Source organism: Colias eurytheme, chromosome 1 (assembly GCF_061535395.1).
Source record: "Colias eurytheme isolate Ceu_HAF_F1 chromosome 1, ilColEury1 Martin Lab GWU primary, whole genome shotgun sequence".
In the NCBI taxonomy this organism is placed as follows: domain Eukaryota; kingdom Metazoa; phylum Arthropoda; class Insecta; order Lepidoptera; family Pieridae; genus Colias; species Colias eurytheme.
The window spans coordinates 6988814-7012577 of record NC_142980.1 but is presented as its reverse complement, the minus strand read 5'-3'; the positions used below and the strand labels follow the sequence as shown (position 1 = coordinate 7012577).

The 23764-nt window shown below is 36.5% G+C and overlaps 1 protein-coding gene across 4 annotated transcripts in view; it reads left to right on the top strand.

Annotated features, from left to right (window-relative positions):
- DIP2 (disco-interacting protein 2) overlaps positions 1–23764 on the top strand; it is a 304666-nt gene that overhangs the window by 44267 nt on the left and 236635 nt on the right. For 3 of the 4 annotated variants that reach the window (XM_090102498.1, XM_090102503.1, XM_090102490.1), the window contains 10 exons: positions 520–712; positions 4693–4905; positions 6760–6929; positions 10776–10979; positions 11728–11949; positions 13076–13284; positions 13865–14096; positions 14229–14338; positions 14420–16026; positions 16127–18738. In XM_090102498.1, the coding sequence (XP_089958624.1) occupies positions 520–712; positions 4693–4905; positions 6760–6929; positions 10776–10979; positions 11728–11949; positions 13076–13284; positions 13865–14096; positions 14229–14338; positions 14420–16026; positions 16127–16379 (3413 nt within the window). In that variant the 3' untranslated portion in view covers positions 16380–18738. Of the gene's footprint in view, positions 1–519; positions 713–4692; positions 4906–6759; positions 6930–10775; positions 10980–11727; positions 11950–13075; positions 13285–13864; positions 14097–14228; positions 14339–14419; positions 16027–16126; positions 18739–23764 lie in introns of those variants that run through there. The other variant, XR_016456787.1, reaches the window with a different exon arrangement.

Genomic DNA, 23764 nt, shown 5'->3' with positions numbered 1-23764 from the left:
TGTTGAGAAGGAAGGCGAACGTTCTTATACAAATATGGAACTATTTCCTTTCTAACTTATTTTAGCATGATTCACGCTACACCGTGCCGGGACTGGTATGAATTACATCATACAAAAAGTATATTATAATGTTTGATCGCGTCCCGGACGGAAAGCGACAGCTCAAGCCGAGGTCGTGATCCCCTTCATGGGGACGCCCTTGCGCATGTCGCTACCATCGCGAACCTTCCGTTCACCTACACGTCCGCGTTGAGATGTATTAGCCCTTCTGGCGAACATCGAGAGACAACACAAAAAGAAAGAAAATATTTTTTTTTTTGCCAAAAAAACACTATATACAAAATTTAATGAGGCAAATAGACTAAGCCTCAGCAAAATGCTGCAAAAAAAAACAGCGCTGGTTGAGCGATTTACAGGCTGTACCAATGATTGAGGTTCGCCTTGAAAAGCCCCGAACGGGACACGATAGCGTTAACCATCCTTTTATTTCTTCTGTGTAACTCGTCGCTCCCCGCACAGGGCTGCCAAAAACATCGTCCGGTGACGTGGTCTCGTTCCGTGGCTGGCCGTCCCTCCACTGGGTGTCGACCGAGAAGCTGCCGCGGCCGCCGCGCGACTGGATCCCGCCGCCGCGCCCCGCGGAGGACACGCCGGCGCACATTGAGCACACGTCCGCCGCGGACGGATCGGCCATGGGCGTTATTGTTACGAGGTGAGTGACGTACGAGAAAAAAATCTTGAAAAAAAGACAAAAAAGGTGAATTTTGTAAAAGTAATCTTGATACTTGGAGAGAAAATTGAAAAAAATGTATCTATTTCCATGATTGTCTGTGTTTTAAATGAAAAGTGATCTTTTTGAATAGAAAGTACGAAAGGCAGGTCGCAAATCAAACGGAGGACAGATTATGCCCGTGTCAAGTTTTGTTCATATTTTTGCAAAAATTAGAATAAAATAATAAACAACACAATATGTTACGTTTCTATTGATTGAAAATTGAACTGTGAAATATTTCTATTTAATTTTGCTTAAAAAAGTCAATACCCTGGTTTCATAAAGTAGATGGACCTATAAATTTTCTAAGTTACGACCATACCGTGAGACTTGAGAGATGCCATAATTCTATATATGTAATGTCTTTATACCAATAAAGCGTGGGATTCTCAAAAATCTGCATTTCAATTCTATATCGATACAATGAAGCCCGATTCTTATATCCTATTCACACATTTACGTCCGAGGTGCAGTCGGATTTATCGTTCGATTATTCAATGTTAACAAACAATTTTTGCAGCAAGGAGCAAATCGTATTTGCATTTCAAATCGTCTAGCAAAATGTAATAGCAAAACCGATAGATGTGAACTCCACATTTGATCTCTTTTTGACCGATGCAGACTATTTTGCCAAAGTTGAGGGAACAATTGCTCATTAAGCCGATTCATAAACTGTTTGCAACATTGTTTTCTGAAGCGTTTTTATTGGAGTTCTTCATTGGATAACTGTTTGGAATACATCCTCTTGTATCATGGATGAAATATTTTAGAGTTTTTAGTCTAGCCATAATCAAGTTTTCCTTTTTAACGAGTGCTATTTTAAAGTAAATGGAATTTCGTAAATACATTGGAGATCTTTGAATTTGGAATATAAATGGAACTTGATATTTATAGACTCACGTTAGTGAATTCTAAAAAATCTGCATGGTTTTAAAATGGAAGTAGATTGTGTTACGTGGGTTCAAAATAATATTTGATGCCAGAGAATATTGAATAAAATTCGTCGCCCGAGCTAAATTAAAGTTCTATATTAGTTTTTTTACCTTTTCTAACCACATTCCAATTTCCATATTATTTAAAATGTATAAACTGGAAATGGATTTCATAATGGCAAATCTTTTTCGAGCGCATCAAATGTAGTATTCAGACAAAAAGCATATTTGGAAGTTTCACAAAATGTCCAACGCCACACTTCTACTTTTTTCATTTATGATTTATCAATCATAAATGAAAATAGAAGTGTGGCGTCAACAACTTATTGTGGTATATAAATAATATTCCGTTATTAAATTATGCATTCATCCAACAATAACATGAAGTGTTGCAACAACATGTTGGCAGTGGACAATAAGCGCTAAAGCTGATTTAATGAAGTTTGACTCGTCGTTAACTATGCAATTGTAAAATTCTGAAACCGACCTGAACATTTATTACGAAGCCAACTCGCTGTAAAGTCACGTTGCTTCAATAAAATGAGACTGATGTCTTTAAATAAAACAAATGGAGACGAAAATAATTTACTGAACTACTTTAGTTATTGCTACGCAAATAATTTGTGGCGTTGGGCACACAAGCACAGGCTTTATGCAAACGAATTCAAGAAATAGAATAGTCTGAGCAGCACACGGTGATCTAGCTAAAAATTAGACCTCATCTGTATACCAAAATTTACTGTATTAAAAATTTCTATCAATTTTGTTGTTATTGAAAGCAAGAGTAAGCTTTAAGAAATACATCAATGTATCACTAATTAAATTATAATTTACTACCATGTGTGACGTGCTTATTCGCTTAACCGAACTCAAAAAAATAGGTAGTCCCAAAGTGAACCAGAGCAGAGAACTAAACACTTTTTACCCTATACACTTCTTTTAATTCGTTTACTCTAAGAGGAAAACATTGTCTTAAATACTTTCTCGTTCGGTGTAATTATTGCTCTAAACAGTTAATGAGTCTGTGCCCTGTGATTAATAATACCGGAGTCGGTTGTACAATTGTCGCAGACTTAACTCAAATACGAGCATTGTAAGCGTTTTGTTGTTACCGAAGCTATAGCAGGGAGTTTCATTACAGAAATACAGTTCTAAAAAAAGAGTTAGGATATAACTCATTAGACGAAATGCTAAAAAATAAAACGTTTCGAGTGCATCTAGAACCCTTTATGAAAGTCGTAAATTAATAAAGCGGTAGCGTTGCGATGGCGACAACTTAAACTTTCAATTTAACTTTTTATAACATTTTTTTATGCTGCTATTTTAATCTTGCTAGATGTTTGAAGTTTAACCGTTTCGCTTCAACAACAAACGTTGGAAAAATAGGGACGTTTCATAATTGCATTTTAATTGGAAATGTGAGTACAGTCACGGGGGTGAAAAATTAACATGCAATTTATTGTCGGATATAGGAGATTGCGGACTGTCCGGGTCGTTTGGACATTAAAAAGACTATTACTTGCAATCGATGCTGCTGTACTTTATACTAATAGATTCGCACTGATCGCAAATATCCATTCAAATGAATATAACATTGCAATTGACTTTAGAACGTTAAAATTTTTATTACTTTCAATCAACTCCCGAGGTTACTCTATTTATAAAATTGTAGTGTAAATGTTTGGGTATAATTAACCCGGTTATGGCAACAAGAATTTAATATTTTTTTTTATTCTTAAATCTTCAACGATATTTTTATTACAATAAAGATTTAAAGCGTTAGCTTCGTTAATTAACGACCAGAGGCATAACTCAAAGAATATTTTTATTTTGTTATTTTATTGTGATTATTTTTCAACTATTGTGTAATTAAAATAGTTAGTTGTAATAATTTTAATTACATTTCAACATTTATTATTTCTTAATTGTAATGTAAATACATTTGATAATGTATTATAGTGTATTACATTAATATTTAATAGAGTATATTCACTTCCCAGATATAAGATACCTAAGATTAATTATTGCGAATTTAACGCATAATATGATATCAAATGTCGGAAGGCTATGCAATCCAAGTTATTAGACAATTATAATTGCAGTCATTAGTTAATCAACGTAAAACCATTTGTGATTATTTTTAATTTGTAATTAATTTGTAATTCACGTTATAATTTTATTAAATCCATGAATTCATCAGAAGTATTTCTAATCATGTAATTTGAAAGATCATATTGTAAGTCATATGAAAGATCATTTGGGAATGAAACATAAAACTTTTACATTCATGTACATGGTAACCTACATGTACTCGTCAAAAGTGACTATTCAGAAGTTATACGTCAGACTTGGCAATAATCAGACATTTTTATTTCATCTATCGTGAGCCCAACGAGACGAGATAAAAAATGTCTGTTCATTACCAAGTAACACTGCTATAGTGCCTGATTATTCTGACTGCTTCTTTGGTATTCAATATTCCAGTCAAAGTCGCCCCTGCCTAGCTTACACCTGTCGTTGCGTGGTACAGGTAAATAAGTTAGGGACATTTCGTATTGATATTAGTTTACATTCTTATTGGCCCTCTTATATTAATATCGCCGATGTTTGCTGCCATTACGGCGATTAGGAATAAACACTTACAATTAAGGCCGATCATAGATATTAAGGCCCTCCTCACTATCATGATTGTCTCTAATCGCCCAACACTGTCCTTTGTGAAGAGGGCCCATTAGTTTGTTTATATTTTTAGTGCTAGCGCGCACGAGCAACTTTGTCTCCGCAACTATTTTGTGTCTCTCTACCCATGGGCTAGTATGAAAGTGCGCGTACGTAGCGACGCAACTCCCCATACAATTGATGGGAGAGACAAAATAGTTGCGGAGACAAAGTTGCTCGTGCGCGCTTACTCTTAGTCTTCTTCTTAAATCTTAATCTTGTATCCTTGGCTTTACAATAAAATAGTGTACATGAACGTACCCCCTTTAGGGCGTCAATGCTGGCCCACTGTCGGATGCTGTCCGTGGCGTGCAACTACACGGAGGGCGAGCACATGGTGTGCGTGCTCGACTTCAAGCGCGAGACGGGGCTGTGGCACGCCGTGCTGGCGAGCGTGCTCAACGGCATGCACGTGATATTCATACCGTACGCGCTCATGAAGGTCAGCCCCGCGTCCTGGATGCACATGATCACCAAGTACAGGTACGTTGTATAGACTGACTTCTTTTTGACGTGACAACGTCTTATACTTCGATAGAGCCGCCTGCACGCACGAAAAAACATAACTCATGCGGCGTTACCTCGCTCTGAGGCGTTCCATGTAAGGCTTGAAGTGCGAGCGAGAGCGCGGAACGAACGACAAAGAAGCACAAACGGACGTTGTCACGTTCAACTATCGTCAAACCGACTTTACAGACAACCAATTTTTTTTCTGAAGTAATTTAGAGCTTTTATAAGTAATATGCGGAGACGAATAAATCGAACCAAAAATACTTGTATAGATAGATTTGTGCGGAGGCGTGGAACATGCTTCAGGCGCCGAGGAAGGTATTTACCACGTATGAATTTCAGTATTCACATGCTACTAAGCTTGTGAAATGTGTGGGGTGAGGTGCAATGGAGGAGGCAAACTGTTACAAATATTTGAACATTTATTGTTGAAAATGCTTAACATTAAACAAATTCAGATGTTTATCGTACAATTTTGTAAACAAGTATCGGGAACCCGAAACGTCCTTTAACGTGTTATAAATTATTTTCAAATTGTATGAAGATAATTGTTGGAAATTGTGCAATCATGGCATAATTAAAATTAAATATAACGAACATTTTACATGCACAATTAATATTCGTAATTGAAAGTACAGAGAAAATGATAAAATGTTTTGTATTTTTCCGCTGAAACACAATCGAAGTGTTAATTGAATGTTGTTATGTTATTAACTGGAAAGCACACTAATGAAAAGTTTTTACGGGAAATATTTTGCGAAGGTTGCATGCAATATGTTTTATACAACAATTATTAAGCGTAGTTAATAAAAGTTAAAGTGCAGTCTATTTTGATGACGTCACGCGAGGTCACGTGGTGATGAAGTCATATTGAAAAATATAATTAATTATAGAAATTGGTTATTTAATAGGAACATTTTTATGTTCTCAACAATTTAACTTTCCAAATAATTTTATGAACATTTGATGGTTGAGCTCCCATCAACGAATAATTACATGATGTGTCAATATTGCAATTCATTTATTATACATAAAATACAAACGACAGTTGCGGCAAAATCTGAAATGTCTATTATTACTGCTAATTATTTTACCAAATATTGATGATACATTTTCACGCGGAAATGTTGCCGCTATGATTGATTTGGTTAAAATTTCAACCCATTGAATGTATTCCAATGAAATTCACATAAATGGATGTTGCGGGAAGCACTTGATAGTGTATGAAGTGCTTAAATTTGTAGAATGTTTCATACGAAGCCCGACAATTGACAAACCACATTTAGTGGCTTTGAAATGTATACAAAGCATTTCAAATTGTAATTAATCACACTTTATAATATTTAGTCTCGATAGTGGTTAAATGTTGTATAGAATTTCCCATTTAATTTTCCATATAAGTTACAAATACAGAACTAGGCTAATATGCAGTGATCTGTGAAACTTGAAGATCTCGGTTCAACACTGTTCTACACAAATATTGCAAAATAAAATCTCTTAACAAGACATATTTTCTCAAAAGAAAAGCGAAATTTTTCTTCGAACGGACTATTTACGCACCGTACGTTATGGGCCCTCCACACAATGGGCAGCGTTGGCCTAACAAATGATAGTCGGTGTTTGCCACCAATACTGCGATTATGAATAAACATCTAAAATGACGGCATCATTAAAATTTATTCAATCATCTATAGACACTATCGTGATTGAATATGCTTGCCCAACGCTGCTCATTGATTGTGTGGAGGGCCCATTACATACAGGGTGGAGTAAAAGCATTACGTTATTATTATTATTATTACGTAATTGTTTCACGATGGTTGTTAGGGCATCGGTGGCGATAGTGAAGTCGCGCGATCTGCACTGGGGCCTGCTAGCGACGCGCGACCACAAGGAGATATCGCTCAACTCGCTGCGCTTGCTGCTCGTGGCGGACGGCGCCAACCCGTGGTCGCTGTCCTCGTGCGACCAGTTCCTGTCCGTGTTCCAGAGCAAAGGTTGGTGTATAAATAAATATATAAATAAATAAATAAATATTATAGGACATTATTACACAAATCGACCTAGTCCCACAGTAAGCTCAATTAAGGCTTGTGTTGTGGGTACTAGGCGACGATAAATATAATATTTAATAAATACATATATAGATAACACCCAGACCCAAGAACAAATAATTGAGTTCATCACACAAATATTTGCCCTGACCGGGGATCGAACCCGGGACCGTCGGCTCAGTAGGCAGTTACTTTACCACTGCGCCCACCGCGTCGTCGTGTATGATTGTAAATTAGAAGTGAAACTTATTTAGGCGCGTCGACAGTAAATTAAGGTCGCGTCATGGCAATACCGTCACGTCATGGACTAAGGACGATTTTGGTATCTTGAATCTTGCCAAAGAAATTTCACTTCTGACACGTGTGCTAGGCACACACGCTCTTTTTCTTTTAATAGATTCGCGCAATCGGCATATACCTCTCCGGGATTACAGACAATTTCAATGCTATGTAATGAAACTTAATCCTAAGATCAATACACTAATCTGTACATCCGTACAAAATCCGTAACACCCTGTATACAGTTATAATAATAATTATATAAGTACCTTGTTTTCCGAAACACAGTATTTTAACTTTTAAGATTTGAATAGATTTGGGTACTTGTTACAAACTTATCATTTGAACACGAAAAAGTCAGGCGAATAATGTACCTTTCAATTTGTGAAAGAATTTTCTAAATGGTTTTAAAATATCTTTGGACTTAAATTAGAAACCTACAAGCATTTAAGTGAAATCTTAATATTCTTATTTAGGTTCTCCGTCTTGCAAATCTAAGTAAAAAATGTGGAATAAGTAAAATCAAAACTAGATTTATAATAACGAGATCGGATGGAATTACTAAATACTCAACAAACATTTTCGAACAATTAGAATAAGTTTTATATATTTTTTGTTCTTCTTACTTATTACGTTGTTCGTAAAATTTTCTTAAAGTTTTAATAGTAAACGCTTAACAACGGAATAGAAGACTTGAAGCGAAAAAATAATTTGCATGTAATGATGTCATTATCTATTCATTGCTTGTTCATGGCGTTAATTGTGATGATCGTCGTTGCTATCAACTTCATGAATAAACATGTAGGTAACTACAATATACTATCTACTTTTAAATAACGTTTATTTGTAAGACACCGTTAGGAAATATTAAGTTTTTTTGCCTAAATATATAGCAAGGTTAGGTCTTAGGGTTAGGTACCTACTTGTGAATTTTCAATTGCGATTTAGTTTCTCGATACGACTTTTTACTTTCAACAGAATGAAGGCTAATTTTTTAACGTTATCTTTTATTGCATTTAACAACCACAAAAATTTCATAAAACTGTTTATTAATCGTACTTTATCGAGTTTAAAATCGAACATATTCTGAAAAGCAATCTAAATACTAAAAATAAACTAAAACCCCTTTTAATCTAGCCATATCAGCGATTTCTTCAATATGCAGCATGTTAGAGATTAAATTTCCAATAAATTCTCAGAGAAGCGCTCAGCTAGTGAGACGCGAATACTTAGCGAAGGAGCGTCGAGATTCTTATTTTTTTATTAAATATAAAAAATAAACGACGATAATATGTGAAATTGAATTTTCAGTCCGCTTCTTATGGAAATTAAAAATGTTCCCTTATGAAGAAAATTAGTTTTACTCCTTTATTATGATCTCATCAAATATTATATTCTTATAAGCTTTTTTTACATACTCATTCTTTCGTAAAGTGTTGTAGCTGTAATGTAAGATTACATTTCAATTCTGGAATACTTACTATGAAGGTTAATGTATATTTAGTAGGAAATTTATCACTGCTTATTTATTATTCAGGAACGAAAAAGCAACGCCGGGTAGTTAAGTATACAAATATATGAATTCTTTTAGGAATAAGATGAGTTACACATTCTATTTTTGTTACTGAAATAGAAACAGATAACATTTTACCCCGTATGTATTTTTATATTATAAGGTTTCGAGAAAAAATTTATAAAAATGTAGCATATAATATATGTACATAGAATATAAAACTGAAAAGTTTCTTTTTTAGTTTATCTTCCACAACAAGTTATTTTGACTTTGAGTTATTTGATCAACTATTTTTTATAAAATACTTTGAAAAATATTTGATTTCACTCTGAAACAAAGATTGTTGCAGTTTATTTGATATATCGCCAGATCATAGAAATAAAATATTTCCATTTTTTGCAGCTGCTATATGTATGTCTCTTAGCACCGAGCGTTTTTAAAAATTCATAGGTGCAATGTTCTCAAATGCAAACTCAAACATTTTATGCTGAATGCAATATAACAAGGTACATTCAAATGCGCATTGGGATTGTCATGTCCGTATGACATGTAGACAACGTTCTTGGAACCAAATATTTTTGAAATTTCCTCCGTTGCAATATTCTCAGTTATATGTCCAATGTTTTAACCAGTGGACATTTTATTCATTTTCATACATCCATGATAAACTAGCTGACTCAACCAATGTCGTCCTCTGTTGTGTTGTTCAAACTCGTTTAAATAGCCATTTCTTTAATTTTACTTCTCCTCAAAATAACTAACATATCAAAATAAGAATTATCGAAATCGATCCAAGCGTTCACGTGTTTGAAGACATGTGACATCCGCCAACCAGCACTTGGCCAGCGTGGTGGATTGTGGCCTGAACCCTTATGGGCTCATGTCCCAGCAGTGAGAACATAATATATGGGTTGATGATGATGATGAAACGAGCAAAAAGCAAAGTTCTATTGAAGTGAAACTTCTTTAGGCGCGTTGAGAGTAAAATTTCAAGACCGCGTGGCAATACCGTCACGTCGTGGAGTATTGGAGTAAGGCGACGATTTTCGTATATTTTAATCTTGTCAAAGAAGTTTCACTTCTGACAGGTAACTAAACTGACGGTGGTAAATATAAATTTATAAAGAATAGAAAAAATTCGATCACGAGGCGGGACTCGAACCCGCATCCTTCGCGCCATTCCGGGGCGGATGCCTAACCAACTCAGCCACTCGTGACCCGCCTGAGCAATCGAATTTATTCTATTCTTTCAGTTTTATGTGTCTTAAGGGACACACCGCGCGCCATCTATTGAGATGATTTAACAACCATCTCAACCAATATGTTGCACTTTTCAGTGAATACAATATTGTAACGATGGAACACGACCTTTTTTGTTGAATTTATATTTTTTGTACAAAAAAATACACGTACACAAAAGTACACGTACACAAAAGTACACGTACACAAGTACACAAAAAATATAAATTCAACAAAAAAGGTCGTGTTCCATCGTTACAATATTGTATTCACTGAAAAGTGCAACATATTGGTTGAGATGGTTGTTAAATCATCTCAATAGATGGCGCGCGGTGTGTCCCTTAAGACACATAAAACTGAAAGAATAGAATAAATTCGATTATTCTTTATAAATTTATATTTATAAAGCATTTGAATGCCATAAAACCAAAAAATATAAATTGACGGTGGTAAATGTTAAAAATATGTAATGACGTTTCAAAAGTGCTTCTAGAAGAAGTCTAATTGAATAAATAAATGTTAGAGTTTGACAAGCTCTTTTGAAGTGAAACTTCTTTATCGGGGTTGGACAAAAATTTTAGTGTAACATTTTTGCGTTACGCCGTACGCGTGACATTTTTGCTTTACGCCGTACGCGTGACATTTTTGCGTTACGCCATACTCGTGACATTTTTAAGGTCATAAAGAAGTTTCCCTTCTTACGTGTGTACTCTAGTACACGCATACATTTTTTTTTATTGCCACGTTTTACAAATCAGGTGTCCGCGGCGACGCGATCTGCCCGTGCGCGTGCAGCAGCGAGTCGATGTCGGTGTGTGTGCGGCGCGCGGGCCGCGGCGGCTCGTCGGCGGGCCGCGGCGTGCTGTCCATGTCGGGCCTGTCGTACGGCGTCGTGCGGGTCGACGCGGAGAACTCGCTCACGTCGCTCACGCTGCAGGACTGCGGCCAGGTGATGCCGTCGTGTGAGTATGATTGAATAATTGTAGTGGTCTAAATTGTGTTCCTTTTTTGAATTAATTGTTTTGTGTAGGCTCGATTTACAATGGGCAGCGTAGGCCCAACAAATGAATATTGACGTTTGCCGACATTACGGCGATTTTATGATTATAAATCTACAATGACGGTCGATCATAGACATTTAGCCTCTACTCGCCCAAAGCTGCCCATTGTGAGGCCCATAATGATTTTAAATTGATAGATTAATTTATAGCTGATTGGAATATTGGTTACCAGCATATGATTTTTCATACAATATGTGAAAAATCATATGCTGGTATACTACATACTGCATAATCATATAATACATACTTTTTATACAATCTTTGTTTAAATGTGTATATCATTGCTATAATGTGTATGTGTATTATGTATTACGTAGGTTTAGACGTTTAAGCTGTAGAGCTTCGAGTCACTTAATAGCACGCTCTATCGACTAAATGGCTTAATGGATTTAAGCTCGAGAGGTTTTGTGATTACGCTCGTGCGAGTGATACTAGGGTGTATTGAAATCTTAAAATAGGAATACGGTTTTTTCATGCAGATAACAATGCCTTCAGGAGATTGAATTTATTTCACTTAATTTAAACACATTATGATATTGAAACATACTTTACATAGTACTAAATTTATAAAAGAAAAAGCAATTTAATGTCACGTTTTAAAAATAAAACAGTAAATTTCCAAAAAATATACTCGAGTTAACTTCAACAGGCGTAATCGTGGTGGTAAAAATGGAGGGTCCAGCGTACCTCTGCAAGACGGACGAAGTGGGCGAGATCTGCGTGTTGTCCGGGGCAACCGGATCCGGGTACTGGGGGCTGCCCGGGCTCACCAATACGGTGTTCCGGGTTCGACCCCTGGATGCAGATGGTGAAGCGATCGGTGAGGAGCACTATGTGAGGAGCGGCCTGCTGGGATTCTTGGGACCCGGAGGTGAGATATAAAATATGTATAAAATATTCTACCTTTACAGAATGAATGAAGAGGGCGAGATTTGCATGTTGTGAGAGGCAACCGAGTCCGGACACACAAAGAATGGCAGACAAACTAAAATAATTTATATGCCAAAAAATATGTGCTAAATAAATCGTACTTTTACACTTGACACACTATTACAGGTCATTGACGTTCCCGCCTGAGACAGACACCATTTTTAATTACCTGTATACATTTTGATGCTTATTCCGTCACTTATGCGTAACATAATCCTTATGAATATTGATAACCTTTGTAATATTGATGCTTAAGGCCTTAATATATTATTTAATTAACTTTCTCTCTTCTTTCTAATAATACGTATTATTTATCAAACCGATCTGATACAAAGATTTGCAATGTTCTAACAAATAGGAGAGTTTCCCTTATGCCTATTCTAATTCTAAGAATCAATTATTATAAACGCCCATTGTGCCATACAATAAATTTCTCATGGAGTGAAAGCTTTGCCTAAGAAGTCAATCAATAGGTTAATACAGCGATAACCCATAACCCTATAAAGGCAATACACATTATGTCCGACGTTAAGACTGTAATATATTTTGCGTTTTACATAGTTTAAATTTAAAATAATAATAGATGTTCTATTCATATATATTTTTTAATTACTTGGATAATTTTTTGTGTACGTATTGATATAGTGTTTGGAACGACAAATAATTTTATTGATTCAGAGTCTTCATAGGCAAACAAGACATATTGTTTATAGAAATATAGCAGCATAGTTTATAGAAATTTTATCAGAAAATATACTCATATACATTACTTGATTATCTTAGAGAGATACTAGCGGTCCGCCCCGGCTTCGCCTGTGGTACCTACATGTTTAAACTATCCTATCTCTCAAGTTGGATCGAACTACACATGGTGTGCGAATTTTATTATAATCGGTTAAGTGGTTTAGGAGTCCATTGAGGACAAACATTGTGACACGAGATTTATATATACATATTAAGATATAGATATACTCATTTAACTAATAGTTGAATATTTATAGAGATAGCCAAATTCAATATTTTTATCATATTTAAAAATAAATCCCACAAAAAACCAATTTCCCCAGGTCTCGTGTTCGTATGCGGTTCCCGCGACGGACTGATGACGGTAACTGGCCGCAAGCACAACATGGACGACATCATAGCGACCGTGCTGGCCGTGGAGCCGATGAAGTTCATATACCGGGGGCGTATAGCGGTGTTCTCTGTGCGGGTGCTGCGGGATGAAAGGATCTGTATAGTGGCCGAACAGCGCCCGGACTGTGGGGAGGAGGAGGTGAGATGGAGCATTGTGATGTATTTCTTCGATGTTTTGTTTGATAACCGACTGACCGGTTGGCTTGGTTGGTAGTGGCCCTGCCTTCCAAGCCAGAGGTCGTGGGTTCGATTCCCCGCCGGGCCAAATATTTGTGTGATGAACATAGACGTTTGCTCTGTTTCTGGGTGTTAATTATCTATATATGCTTGTATTTATTTAAAAATTATATATGTATGTTTGACAGCCATCTGGTTTCCATAACACAAGCGAAAGCTTAGTATGGGATCAGATTGTGCCGTGTGTGAAAATTGTCCTGAAAATATTTAATATTTATTTATATTTATAACCGAACTTTTTTTGTAATTGTTCGAGATTTACCCCCTTATCTCGCATTTGTAGAGGAGGATTGTTAATATTACAGAAAATCGCTTATAATATCTAGAATTCTTGTGTTAGTTGTCTTGTTAGTTTATTCACTTTATGTACCTACTTTAAATAAATTTGCCTATAAGTAATAGTATAAATTAGCAGAAGTTCCCTTAATAAGATTAATTTCATACGGATTCCATTATTCATTAGCTTGTCCTATAATTTGCAGTCATTCCAATGGATGTCACGCGTCTTGCAAGCGGTGGACTCGATTCACCAAGTGGGGATATATTGCCTGGCGTTGGTTCAGCCCAACTATCTGCCCAAAACACCTCTCGGTGGTATACATCTGAGCGAGTGCAAGCGAAGATTCCTTGAGGGCACTCTACACCCAGCCAATGTGTTGATGTGTCCACACACGTGCGTCACTAATCTTCCAAAACCAAGGGAAATACACTCGGGTATGCCATTAATCTACTAACTCGTTATTTATGTCTTTGTTATTATTTTATTGTTGTGTGTTGAAATAAATGGTTTCTTTCTATTTTGCTCTTGGATAAATGTGATGTATTTAAAACGTATTCATTTTGTAGATGTCGGTCCCGCATCCGTCATTGTTGGCAACCTTGTTCAAGGCAACCGCCTTGCATCTGCGCAAGGCCGCGATATGGGATATTCTGATGATTCGGATGCAGCTCGCAAGGTATATTTCTATTTTAAATAACTTAAACTCAATAATAATTATTTGAGCTTACTTCTTACATTTTTTTTCTATTTGTTTCAGTATCAATTCATATCTCAAATCCTAAGATGGCGCGCGCAGAGCACATCGGACCACGTTATATTCACGTTGCTGAATTCCAAAGGAGCAGCTACTAAAGTTCTCACATGCGCTGAATTGCACAAAAAGGCCGAGAGAATTGGGAATCTTTTGTTGGAAAAGGGACGTGTCAATACTGGCGACCATGTTGCTTTAATATTTCCCCCGGGACTTGATCTCATTTGCGCATTCTACGGCTGTCTCTACGTCGGCGCAGTTCCGGTGACAATTCGCCCACCGCACCCACAAAACCTCCACACGACATTGCCAACTGTACGAATGATCGTGGACGTCAGCAAAGCCACACTAGTCCTCTCTAATCAATCTGTGATAAAGTTACTGCGCTCAAAAGAAGCCAGTAACGTAATCGATAGCAAGGCGTGGCCCATAACCCTGGACACGGATGATATGCCGAAAAAGAAATTACCTATCCTATACAGAGCACCAACGGCTGAAATGTTAGCTTACCTGGACTTTAGCGTGTCTACCACGGGAATGCTGGCTGGTATCAAAATGTCCCACGCAGCAGTCACATCTTTATGTCGTTCAATGAAAATAGCTTGCGAACTCTATCCTTCGCGACATATAGCGCTTTGCCTCGATCCATACTGTGGCCTCGGCTTCGCTCTCTGGTGTCTCAGTAGCATTTATTCTGGTCATCATTCTATTCTCATACCCCCCTCTGAGGTCGAAATTAACCCTGCATTATGGCTCAGCGCTGTCTCTCAATACAAAGTACGTGACACTTTCTGCTCTTATGGAGTGATGGAATTGTGCACCAAAGGCCTGGGCAGTTCAGTGAATCAATTAAAAGCTAAAGGCATCAATCTTGCCTGTGTCAGAACATGCGTGGTCGTCGCTGAAGAACGACCTCGAATAAACTTGACGAACTCCTTCTCGAAACTCTTCTCAGCTCTCGGTTTGAGTCCGAGAGCCGTGTCGACGTCTTTCGGATGCCGCGTGAATATTGCTATATGTCTACAAGGCGCTTCTAGTCCTGAGCCATCAACTGTCTACGTAGACCTGCGAGCTTTGCGAAACGATCGCGTTTCGTTGGTCGAGCGCGGTAGCCCACATTCCCTCTGTCTTATGGAATCTGGAAAACTATTACCCGGTGTAAAAGTGATCACAGCCAATCCCGAGACTAAGGGTCAATGCGGGGATTCCCATTTGGGCGAGATCTGGGTGCAATCGCCGCACAACGCGAGCGGGTACTTCACTATTTACGGCGACGAGAGCGACTACGCGGACCACTTCAGCGCGCAGCTGGTGACCGGCAACACGGGAGAGGTGTACGCGAGAACGGGTTATTTGGGCTTTCTGAGGAGAACTGAGATTAGTACCACTGGAACTGGCGATGACACTTCCCTCATATCACGCGATAGTGATACTGAGTCACTGGCCTCCGCGTGTGGCAGTATGGGAGGCTTGATGTCCGACACGCACGACACTCACGATGCCGTGTTTGTGGTCGGAGCGCTCGACGAAACGATCATGCTGCGCGGGATGCGCTACCATCCCATCGATATAGAGAATTCTGTGATGCGATGCCACAAGAAGATAGCTGAATGGTATATATTTTCTTTTATTTTTTCAAGTTAACAATTAAAGGCTTTTTCATATTTATTCAGTTTAGTTACTCAAACTTTTAATTTATTATCTCATTTCCAGTGCCGTTTTCACATGGACCAATCTACTAGTAGTCGTGGTAGAACTAGACGGTAACGATAGCGAAGCTCTCAATCTGGTACCGTTAGTCACCAACACGGTGCTCGAAGAACATCACCTCATAGTCGGCGTCGTGGTCGTAGTCGACCCCGGAGTCGTGCCGATCAACTCTCGCGGCGAGAAACAACGCATGCACCTCCGAGACGGCTTCCTTTCGGACCAAATAGACGCCATTTACATCGCATACAACATGTAATATTCACCCAAGCACGGAATACGCAAACGGTCCGACACAGTCAAACGTAAACCAAAAAAGTGATCGCACAATCGTGTATGGTTGTCCGAATCAATGTGTCACTGTTTGTGTATCTCCTTGCGCCACCACGCCATACTTTAATCAAAGATTCGATCACATCAACACTGTAGCTTACGGTGTCCCATCGGTTATTATTAGTGTCAAGCATAAATATACCGCCGATATAAAATCAGTGTTTAGCTTTATTATCTTATCCCTTAAGACTTTTCTAATGTATCTGTAATGAGTGTTGTTGGATTACGTAATTTAAAATTACTGCACATTTTTCTTGGAAGCGAAACATATTAGTCACTTTTAAAAAATATCGATTATCAGTCATGTCTAGAAACAGAATCCATTTTTTGTAATGTTTCTAGGTGTCATTAAAGAAACTACTCGAGCTGTAAGAGTAGGTGATTTGTCTGATATCGACACAAGACTGATTAAAGTCTGAATACTTTGTTTAATATTAATTTAAGATCACTTCAATAAATATCTTGTGTCACGTTGTGTGCCGGATTTCACTAATGTTGAATAAGAAGTAAATTAACACAAAATAGACAATTGTTAGCACATAAATCCCAATTTAGTGGCGTCTATCGCTCTTCATATAAAACGATGTTAAAGTATCTTCTATTAGCATTTTAAGTAGGGACGTATATAAATTATTATCGTAATTGTCTTTGAGCATACATACAGCTTGTATCGTTCTATTGTACACAATTATATTGTTGTGATTATTGTGAAACAAGTAATTTTTAATGTTAGTTCGTATATAAATGTATTACTACCGATAAATATAATAGCGTTAGTGAGTATTGTGTAAACATAATATATTGCATTTAATGTCTTGATTGATTTCACGTTTGCGTTATGTATCTTAGACAATAAACTTGACTGATAGGGTTCACGGTCCGCGCAAAAAGTACAATGGCCTTGTAATAAAGAACTGAGCTCAATTCAAAACAATGGTTCGACACTTGGAGCCCAGTAGACTACGACTTGCCACCCAGGAATTGGAATAAGCATCGACTGTTGAAAATCCTACCTTACTCAAAAATAATTACCTGTGCATTACTGTGAATGTAAATATCAGTAAACTTGAAGTTCTATTTGCGGTAACATTGTCGTAGTCTACATAAAGCTTTAGCAATTTTTACTTATACATTTACATTTATTTTTAATCATAACTTGTGCCAAGTTTCCATTATAGCTCATGTGGATTTTATACATCCATTTTTTAGGTACTAATGGTTGTAGTGGAATCTTAGTGCTTAACAGTTTTTTATAGCTTTTTATTTTATAAGCTTGCTTGCAATATAGATTTTTTCTACACGTTTAATGTATGTGATATTCAGACAAAAAAATACTAATATAAAACACACTATGACTCTACTTAGCTGTTATGAATCACTTCGAACAATAAACATAATATTATTGATTTGCAAGTAGAAAATACGCAATTTTCGCAATTGTACGTGAAATAAATGTAGCGTAGTGTAAGGGTAGCTTAATTTTTATTTTTTATCTGCATTCCATTCCAGTATGTTTTGAATAGCAGATAATGAACTTCATTTTATAGATCATTGAATTATTAAATTTAATTAATTATTTACTGATATTTCTTTATAATCATATTTTATTTAATTTAATTATTTATTGATAAATTGTACATATAATTTTGTTATTTATTTTTACGTTGAATGGTTCTGTTTAGCATAATATGTTGTTTTGATAGGGGTCAACGTTGTGTTAGAATTTTATTACATGTAAAGGATTTAGAACTTTTATTTACAATCGCTTGATTTCATCACTATAAAGGAATGTTTTATCGTATAATTTTAAACATAGTCATCTTACAATGTAAGTATACAAGTAGTTAATAATAATAACTCAAATTAATGTTTAATGAACAAATGTCTTATTCATAATCCTATTTCGTAACTTATAATTATTATTACGCATAATTTGTAGGTACGAGGTCCGGCAGTGAAATTTAACCAATCTATATATCATAATCATAGTCATTGTAAAGTGTTTGTCAGAACAAAGTTTAATCAACGTAACCAATCACTTATAATGGTATTGTAAATTTTTGAAATTAATAATTGTCATATGTGATCTAAGTGATACAAATAATGTGCGCACAAAATTGTAACTTTTCGGCAATAACTTGTTATAAAAATATTTTAGAAAATTGACATTACTTATGTATCAGAGTTTGTACTACGTCGCCAAAATGGCCTGTTAGGACTTTGTATCCGCTTTACAATTGTGATTATTTTCTGGAACATGAATAAATAAACTTGCTCTTTAACAATTGTTTTTATTCATTTTCAATCTAAATAATAGTAGAAATACTTACTACCTTAAAGATGAAGAGTGGCGTGCTATACCGGACCGTAAAAAATCGGAATGCCGGACAGTAAGACAGTGCGCGCACGAGCAACTTTGTCTCCGCAACTATTTTGTCTCGGCAACTATTTTGTCTCTCCACCCATGGGCTAGTATGAAAGTGCGCGCACGTAGCGACGCAACTCCCCATACAAATTGATGGGAGAGACAAAATAGTTGCGGAGACAAAGTTGCTCGTGCGCGCTAGCTCTAAAATTCCTTGTAGTGCACAAGCGCCCTAAAGAAAATAATAAAGAAGCATCTGATCCTTAGTGGCTTTTCCACCAATAATGTGCGCGGGGCGCGGATGTGTAGCGAGGAATGTCTTTGTAAAGAACCAATCATATCGCTTAATTTAGTTGGAAGCCTTAAAACGTTTGAAGCGATACTATTGGATATTTACAAATATGTTCCTCGCTACTCCTTCCAATCCTCGCACATTATTGGTGAAAAATCATTTTTAAAATGAGCCAGATCGCGGTGTTTTACGAGATCCGAATTGATCGATCTTCACCCATCTGATAACCAGAGAAGACGTATTTTTAATGAAATATAATACTTATTAACAAATGTTGTATATCAAAAAGTGCACAATATCTTTAATTTAGTACAGTCCCCAATTGAAATAAAATTCATTTCCGTGGGACTCACCGCCGTCATACGGACTACTGATATCCACTTAATCGGCATGTTTTTCTGAACACAAAAAACGCGGTAGTCACTTCCTAAGGGTATGGGAGGGGGGCGCTATGACGTAGCAAAGGTGGCCGTCGCGTCGAGCCGTTCTATTGTACGGTATATCTAGATAACTTCTGGACCGATTTACTTAAAAAGATAATTAAATAAACATTATTTGATTCTTAATGAATCTTATTAATGTAAAACTAGTACCAAGTACCATAGTAAAATCCACATTTTATGAAATATATATTTTTATTGAAGTTAAACTTCTTTATCGGGGTTGGACAAAAATTTAGTGTAACATTTTTGCGTTACGCCGTACGCGTGACATTTTTGCGTTACGCCGTACGCGTGACATTTTTGCGTTACGCCATACTCGTGACATTTTTAAGGTCATAAAGAAGTTTCACTTCTTTCGTGTGTACTCTAGTACACGCATATATATTTTTTTTTAATGTAAAAATCTCGGTAACTGTTAGAATTATGAGAATTTAGCTTATTATAAAACATACAGCTACTTTTATCATCTTTCTAATGAACCTTAAATAATGACAATCGAGCAGTACCTAAACAACGAAACTACAGCCTATTAATTGAGCGTCGGTAGCGCCAAATTAGCCCTTTTTTGGTATGAATCATCTTGAAATTATCTTTAAATATAATAAAATCGTTGGAAAGTTAAAACTGTACATTGAATATTTGTTTAAAATAATACTTGGGGTGTGAATTGTGATCTACAATATATACCGAAGCCAAAATTATAGTTTTTTAGAATTTTTGTCTCTTTGTCTCAACTCAAAAAGTACCTACTGTATGGATTTATCTACTTCAAATTTGGAACAGAGATAGCTTGAGACATGAGGAAGGTTATAGGGTTCGTTTTATCCCGGAAATTCCATGGAAACGGGAACTATGCCCTACGTGTGTTTCTTTGACTATGCGGGCGAAGCCGCTGGCGGAAAGCTGTGTAAAATAATATAATCATCACTACATAGTATAAAACAAAGTCGCTTTCCCTGTCCCTATGTCCCTATGTCCCTATGTCCCTTTGTACGCTTAAATCTTTGAAACTACGCAACGGATTTTGATGCGGTTTTTTTTAATAGATAGAGTGATTCAAGAGGAAGGTTTATATGTATAAGATCCATTAAGTAGTGGAGAAGTACTTTTATTTTTGAGGTTTCTAATGTGATGTCGTAAAAAATTACATTTATTCCGCTTACATTGCAAACGCAGGCTGAACCCTACGAGTTTTATCAAAATAATGTACTAAGTATTATACACATTGAAAAGGTCTACAGAAAAGTCCGCGATGGTATATGTCTATCTCTTATGGATATAGTCCATTGAATGAGTCCCTCCAAGGGGGGTCTAGAGTGCGTGAGTTAGTAACGTAAGATGTTTCTTCGGAAACATGTCAAGAGTCCCTAGGTAATAAACATACTAAAACCCCGGGCCACTAGGAGGAGCCCCGGAGTGGGGGGAGGGGGGAAATGGGTCCATTTTTTCATTATTCGCTTAAATCTCAAAAACGGTACATGTTAGAGAAAAACTTTCAAGGAAAAGTTGAAAGGCCATAAAATTATCTACAAGTTGTACCTGAATCATTTTTTCCTATATCCTACCGTTTCTGAGTTATACGCAGTAAAACATGATTTTGGCTCAAACAATTTCCACATCAACCGATCAAAAAATATTTCTTTCTTCCAAAAAACTCAAAAGTGCAACTTGTGACCGGTACTGATAGATTGCTCTTAATTAGGTCTATAATTGGTAAAATAAACACATTCCTCCATGGAAGCCTTTAGGAGGAATCGATTGTCAAAATATTATATTAGGGCAGTTTGAGTTACTGAACTTGATCTTTTTATTTTTTTCTTCCAAAAAACTCAAAAGTGCAACTTGTGACCGGTACAGATAGATTGCTCATAATTAGGTCTATCATTGCTAAAAATACCAGATTCCACCACGGAGGCGTTTACGGGGAATTGAATTTTATCAGGGTAGTTACGATACATGAACTTTTTATTTTTTTTCTTCCAAAAAGCTAAAAAGTGCAACTTGTGACCGGTACAGATAGATTGCTCATAATTAGGTCTATCATTGATAAAAATACCAGATTCCACCATGGAGGCGTTTACGGGGAATTGAATTTTATTAGGGTAGTTAGTTAAAAAGTTCATGTATCGTAACTACCCTAATAAAATTCAATACCTCCTAAAGGCCTCCATGGTGGAATCTGGTTTTTTTATCAATGATAGACCTAATTATGAGCAATCTATCGGTACCGGTCACAAGTTGCACTTTTGAGTTTTTTTGGAAGAAAAAAAATAAAAAGTTCAAGTATCGTATCTACCCTAATAAAATTCAATTCCCCGTAAACACCTCCGTGGTGGAATCTAGTATTTTTATCAATGATAGACCTAATTATGAGCAATCTATCTGTACCGGTCACAAGTTGCACTTTTGAGTTTATTGGAAGAAAAAAATAAAAAGATCAAGTTCAGTAACTCAAACTACCCTAATATAGTATTTTGACAATCGATTCCTCCTAAAGGCTTCCATGGAGGAATGTGTTTATTTTACCAATTATAGACCTAATTAAGAGCAATGTAACAGTACCAGTCACAAGTTGCACTTTTGAGTTTTTTGCAAGAAAAAAATAAAAAGATCAAGTTCAGTAACTCAAACTACCCTAATATAGTATTTTGAAAATCGATTCCTCCTAAAGGCTTCCATGGAGAAATGTGTTTATTTTACTAATTATAGACCTAATTAAGAGCAATCTATCAGTATCGGTCACAAGTTGCACTTTTGAGTTTTTTTGGAGAAAAAAAATAAAAAGTTCAAGTATCGTAACTACCCTAATAAAATTCAATTCCCCGTAAACGCCTCCGTGTTGGAATCTGGTATTTTTATCAATGATAGACCCAATTATGAGCAATCTATCTGTACCGGTCACAAGTTGCACTTATGAGTTTTTTGGAAGAAAAAAATAAAAAGATCAAGTTCAGTAACTCAAACTACCATAATATAATATTTTGACAATCGATTCCTCCTAAAGGCTTCCATGGAGGAATGTGTTTATTTTACCAATTATAGACCTAATTAAGAGCAATCTATCAATACCGGTCACAAGTTGCACTTTTGAGTTTTTTGGAAGAAAGAAATATTTTTTGATCGATTGATGTGGAAATTGTTTGAGCCAAAATCATGTTTTACTGCGTATAACTCAGAAACGGTAGGATATAGGAAAAAATGATTCAGGTACAACTTGTAGATAATTTTATGGCCTTTCAACTTTTCCTTGAAAGTTTTTCTCTAACATGTACCGTTTTTGAGATTTAAGCGAAAAATGAAAAAATGGACCCATTTTCCCCCTCCCCCCACTCCGGGGCTCCTCCTAGTGGCCCGGGGTTTTAGTATGTTTATTACCTAGGGACTCTTGACATGTTTCCGAAGAAACATCTTACGTTAATAACTCACGCACTCTAGAACTTTTTATTCAATGGACTAATAACCCACAATAACTTTTTTTTGTCATTTACTTTTTACGACAAATAATGGCTAATTTTCGAAGCCATTTTAACCAATACAGCATTAATCCTTAACCAATTAAATACCATGGATACATTGTTCATTTAATATAGATCTATATGGCCCTTTACACCGTATGATTTAAGTGAATATTTTCGAAGATATTACAGATTTAAAAATTGCAGGACGTAGCGTTTGCGGCCGCCCGGCTATGTATTTTATACCCGTGCGATGCCGGAGGCCGGAGCGGGCCGCTATATTTTTATACCTATACAACGTTCACAATTTTTCTGTAGTGTATTTAGTATCAGCATTGCACCCGTGCGAAGCCGGGGCGGGTCGCTAGTCTATAATATAAAAATGAATCCCAAAATGTGTTGGTAAGCGCATAACTTGAGAACGGCTGAACCGATTTCGTTAATTCTTTTTTTATTATATTCCTTGAAGTGCGAGGATGGTTCTTACATAGAGAAAACGTCAATATGTACCACGGGCGAAGCCGGGGCGGACTGCTAGTCTTATATATAAAAATGAATCGCAAAATGTGTTGGTAAGCGCATAACTCGAGAACGGCTGAACCGATTTCGATAATTCTTTTTTTATTATATTCCTTGAAGTACGAGGATGGTTCTTATGTAGAGAAAACGTAAATATGTACCACGGGCGAAGCCGGGGCGGACCGCTAGTTCTGAATAAAAAGTAGTTAGTTACGCCAATTTTATTGATTTTAATTT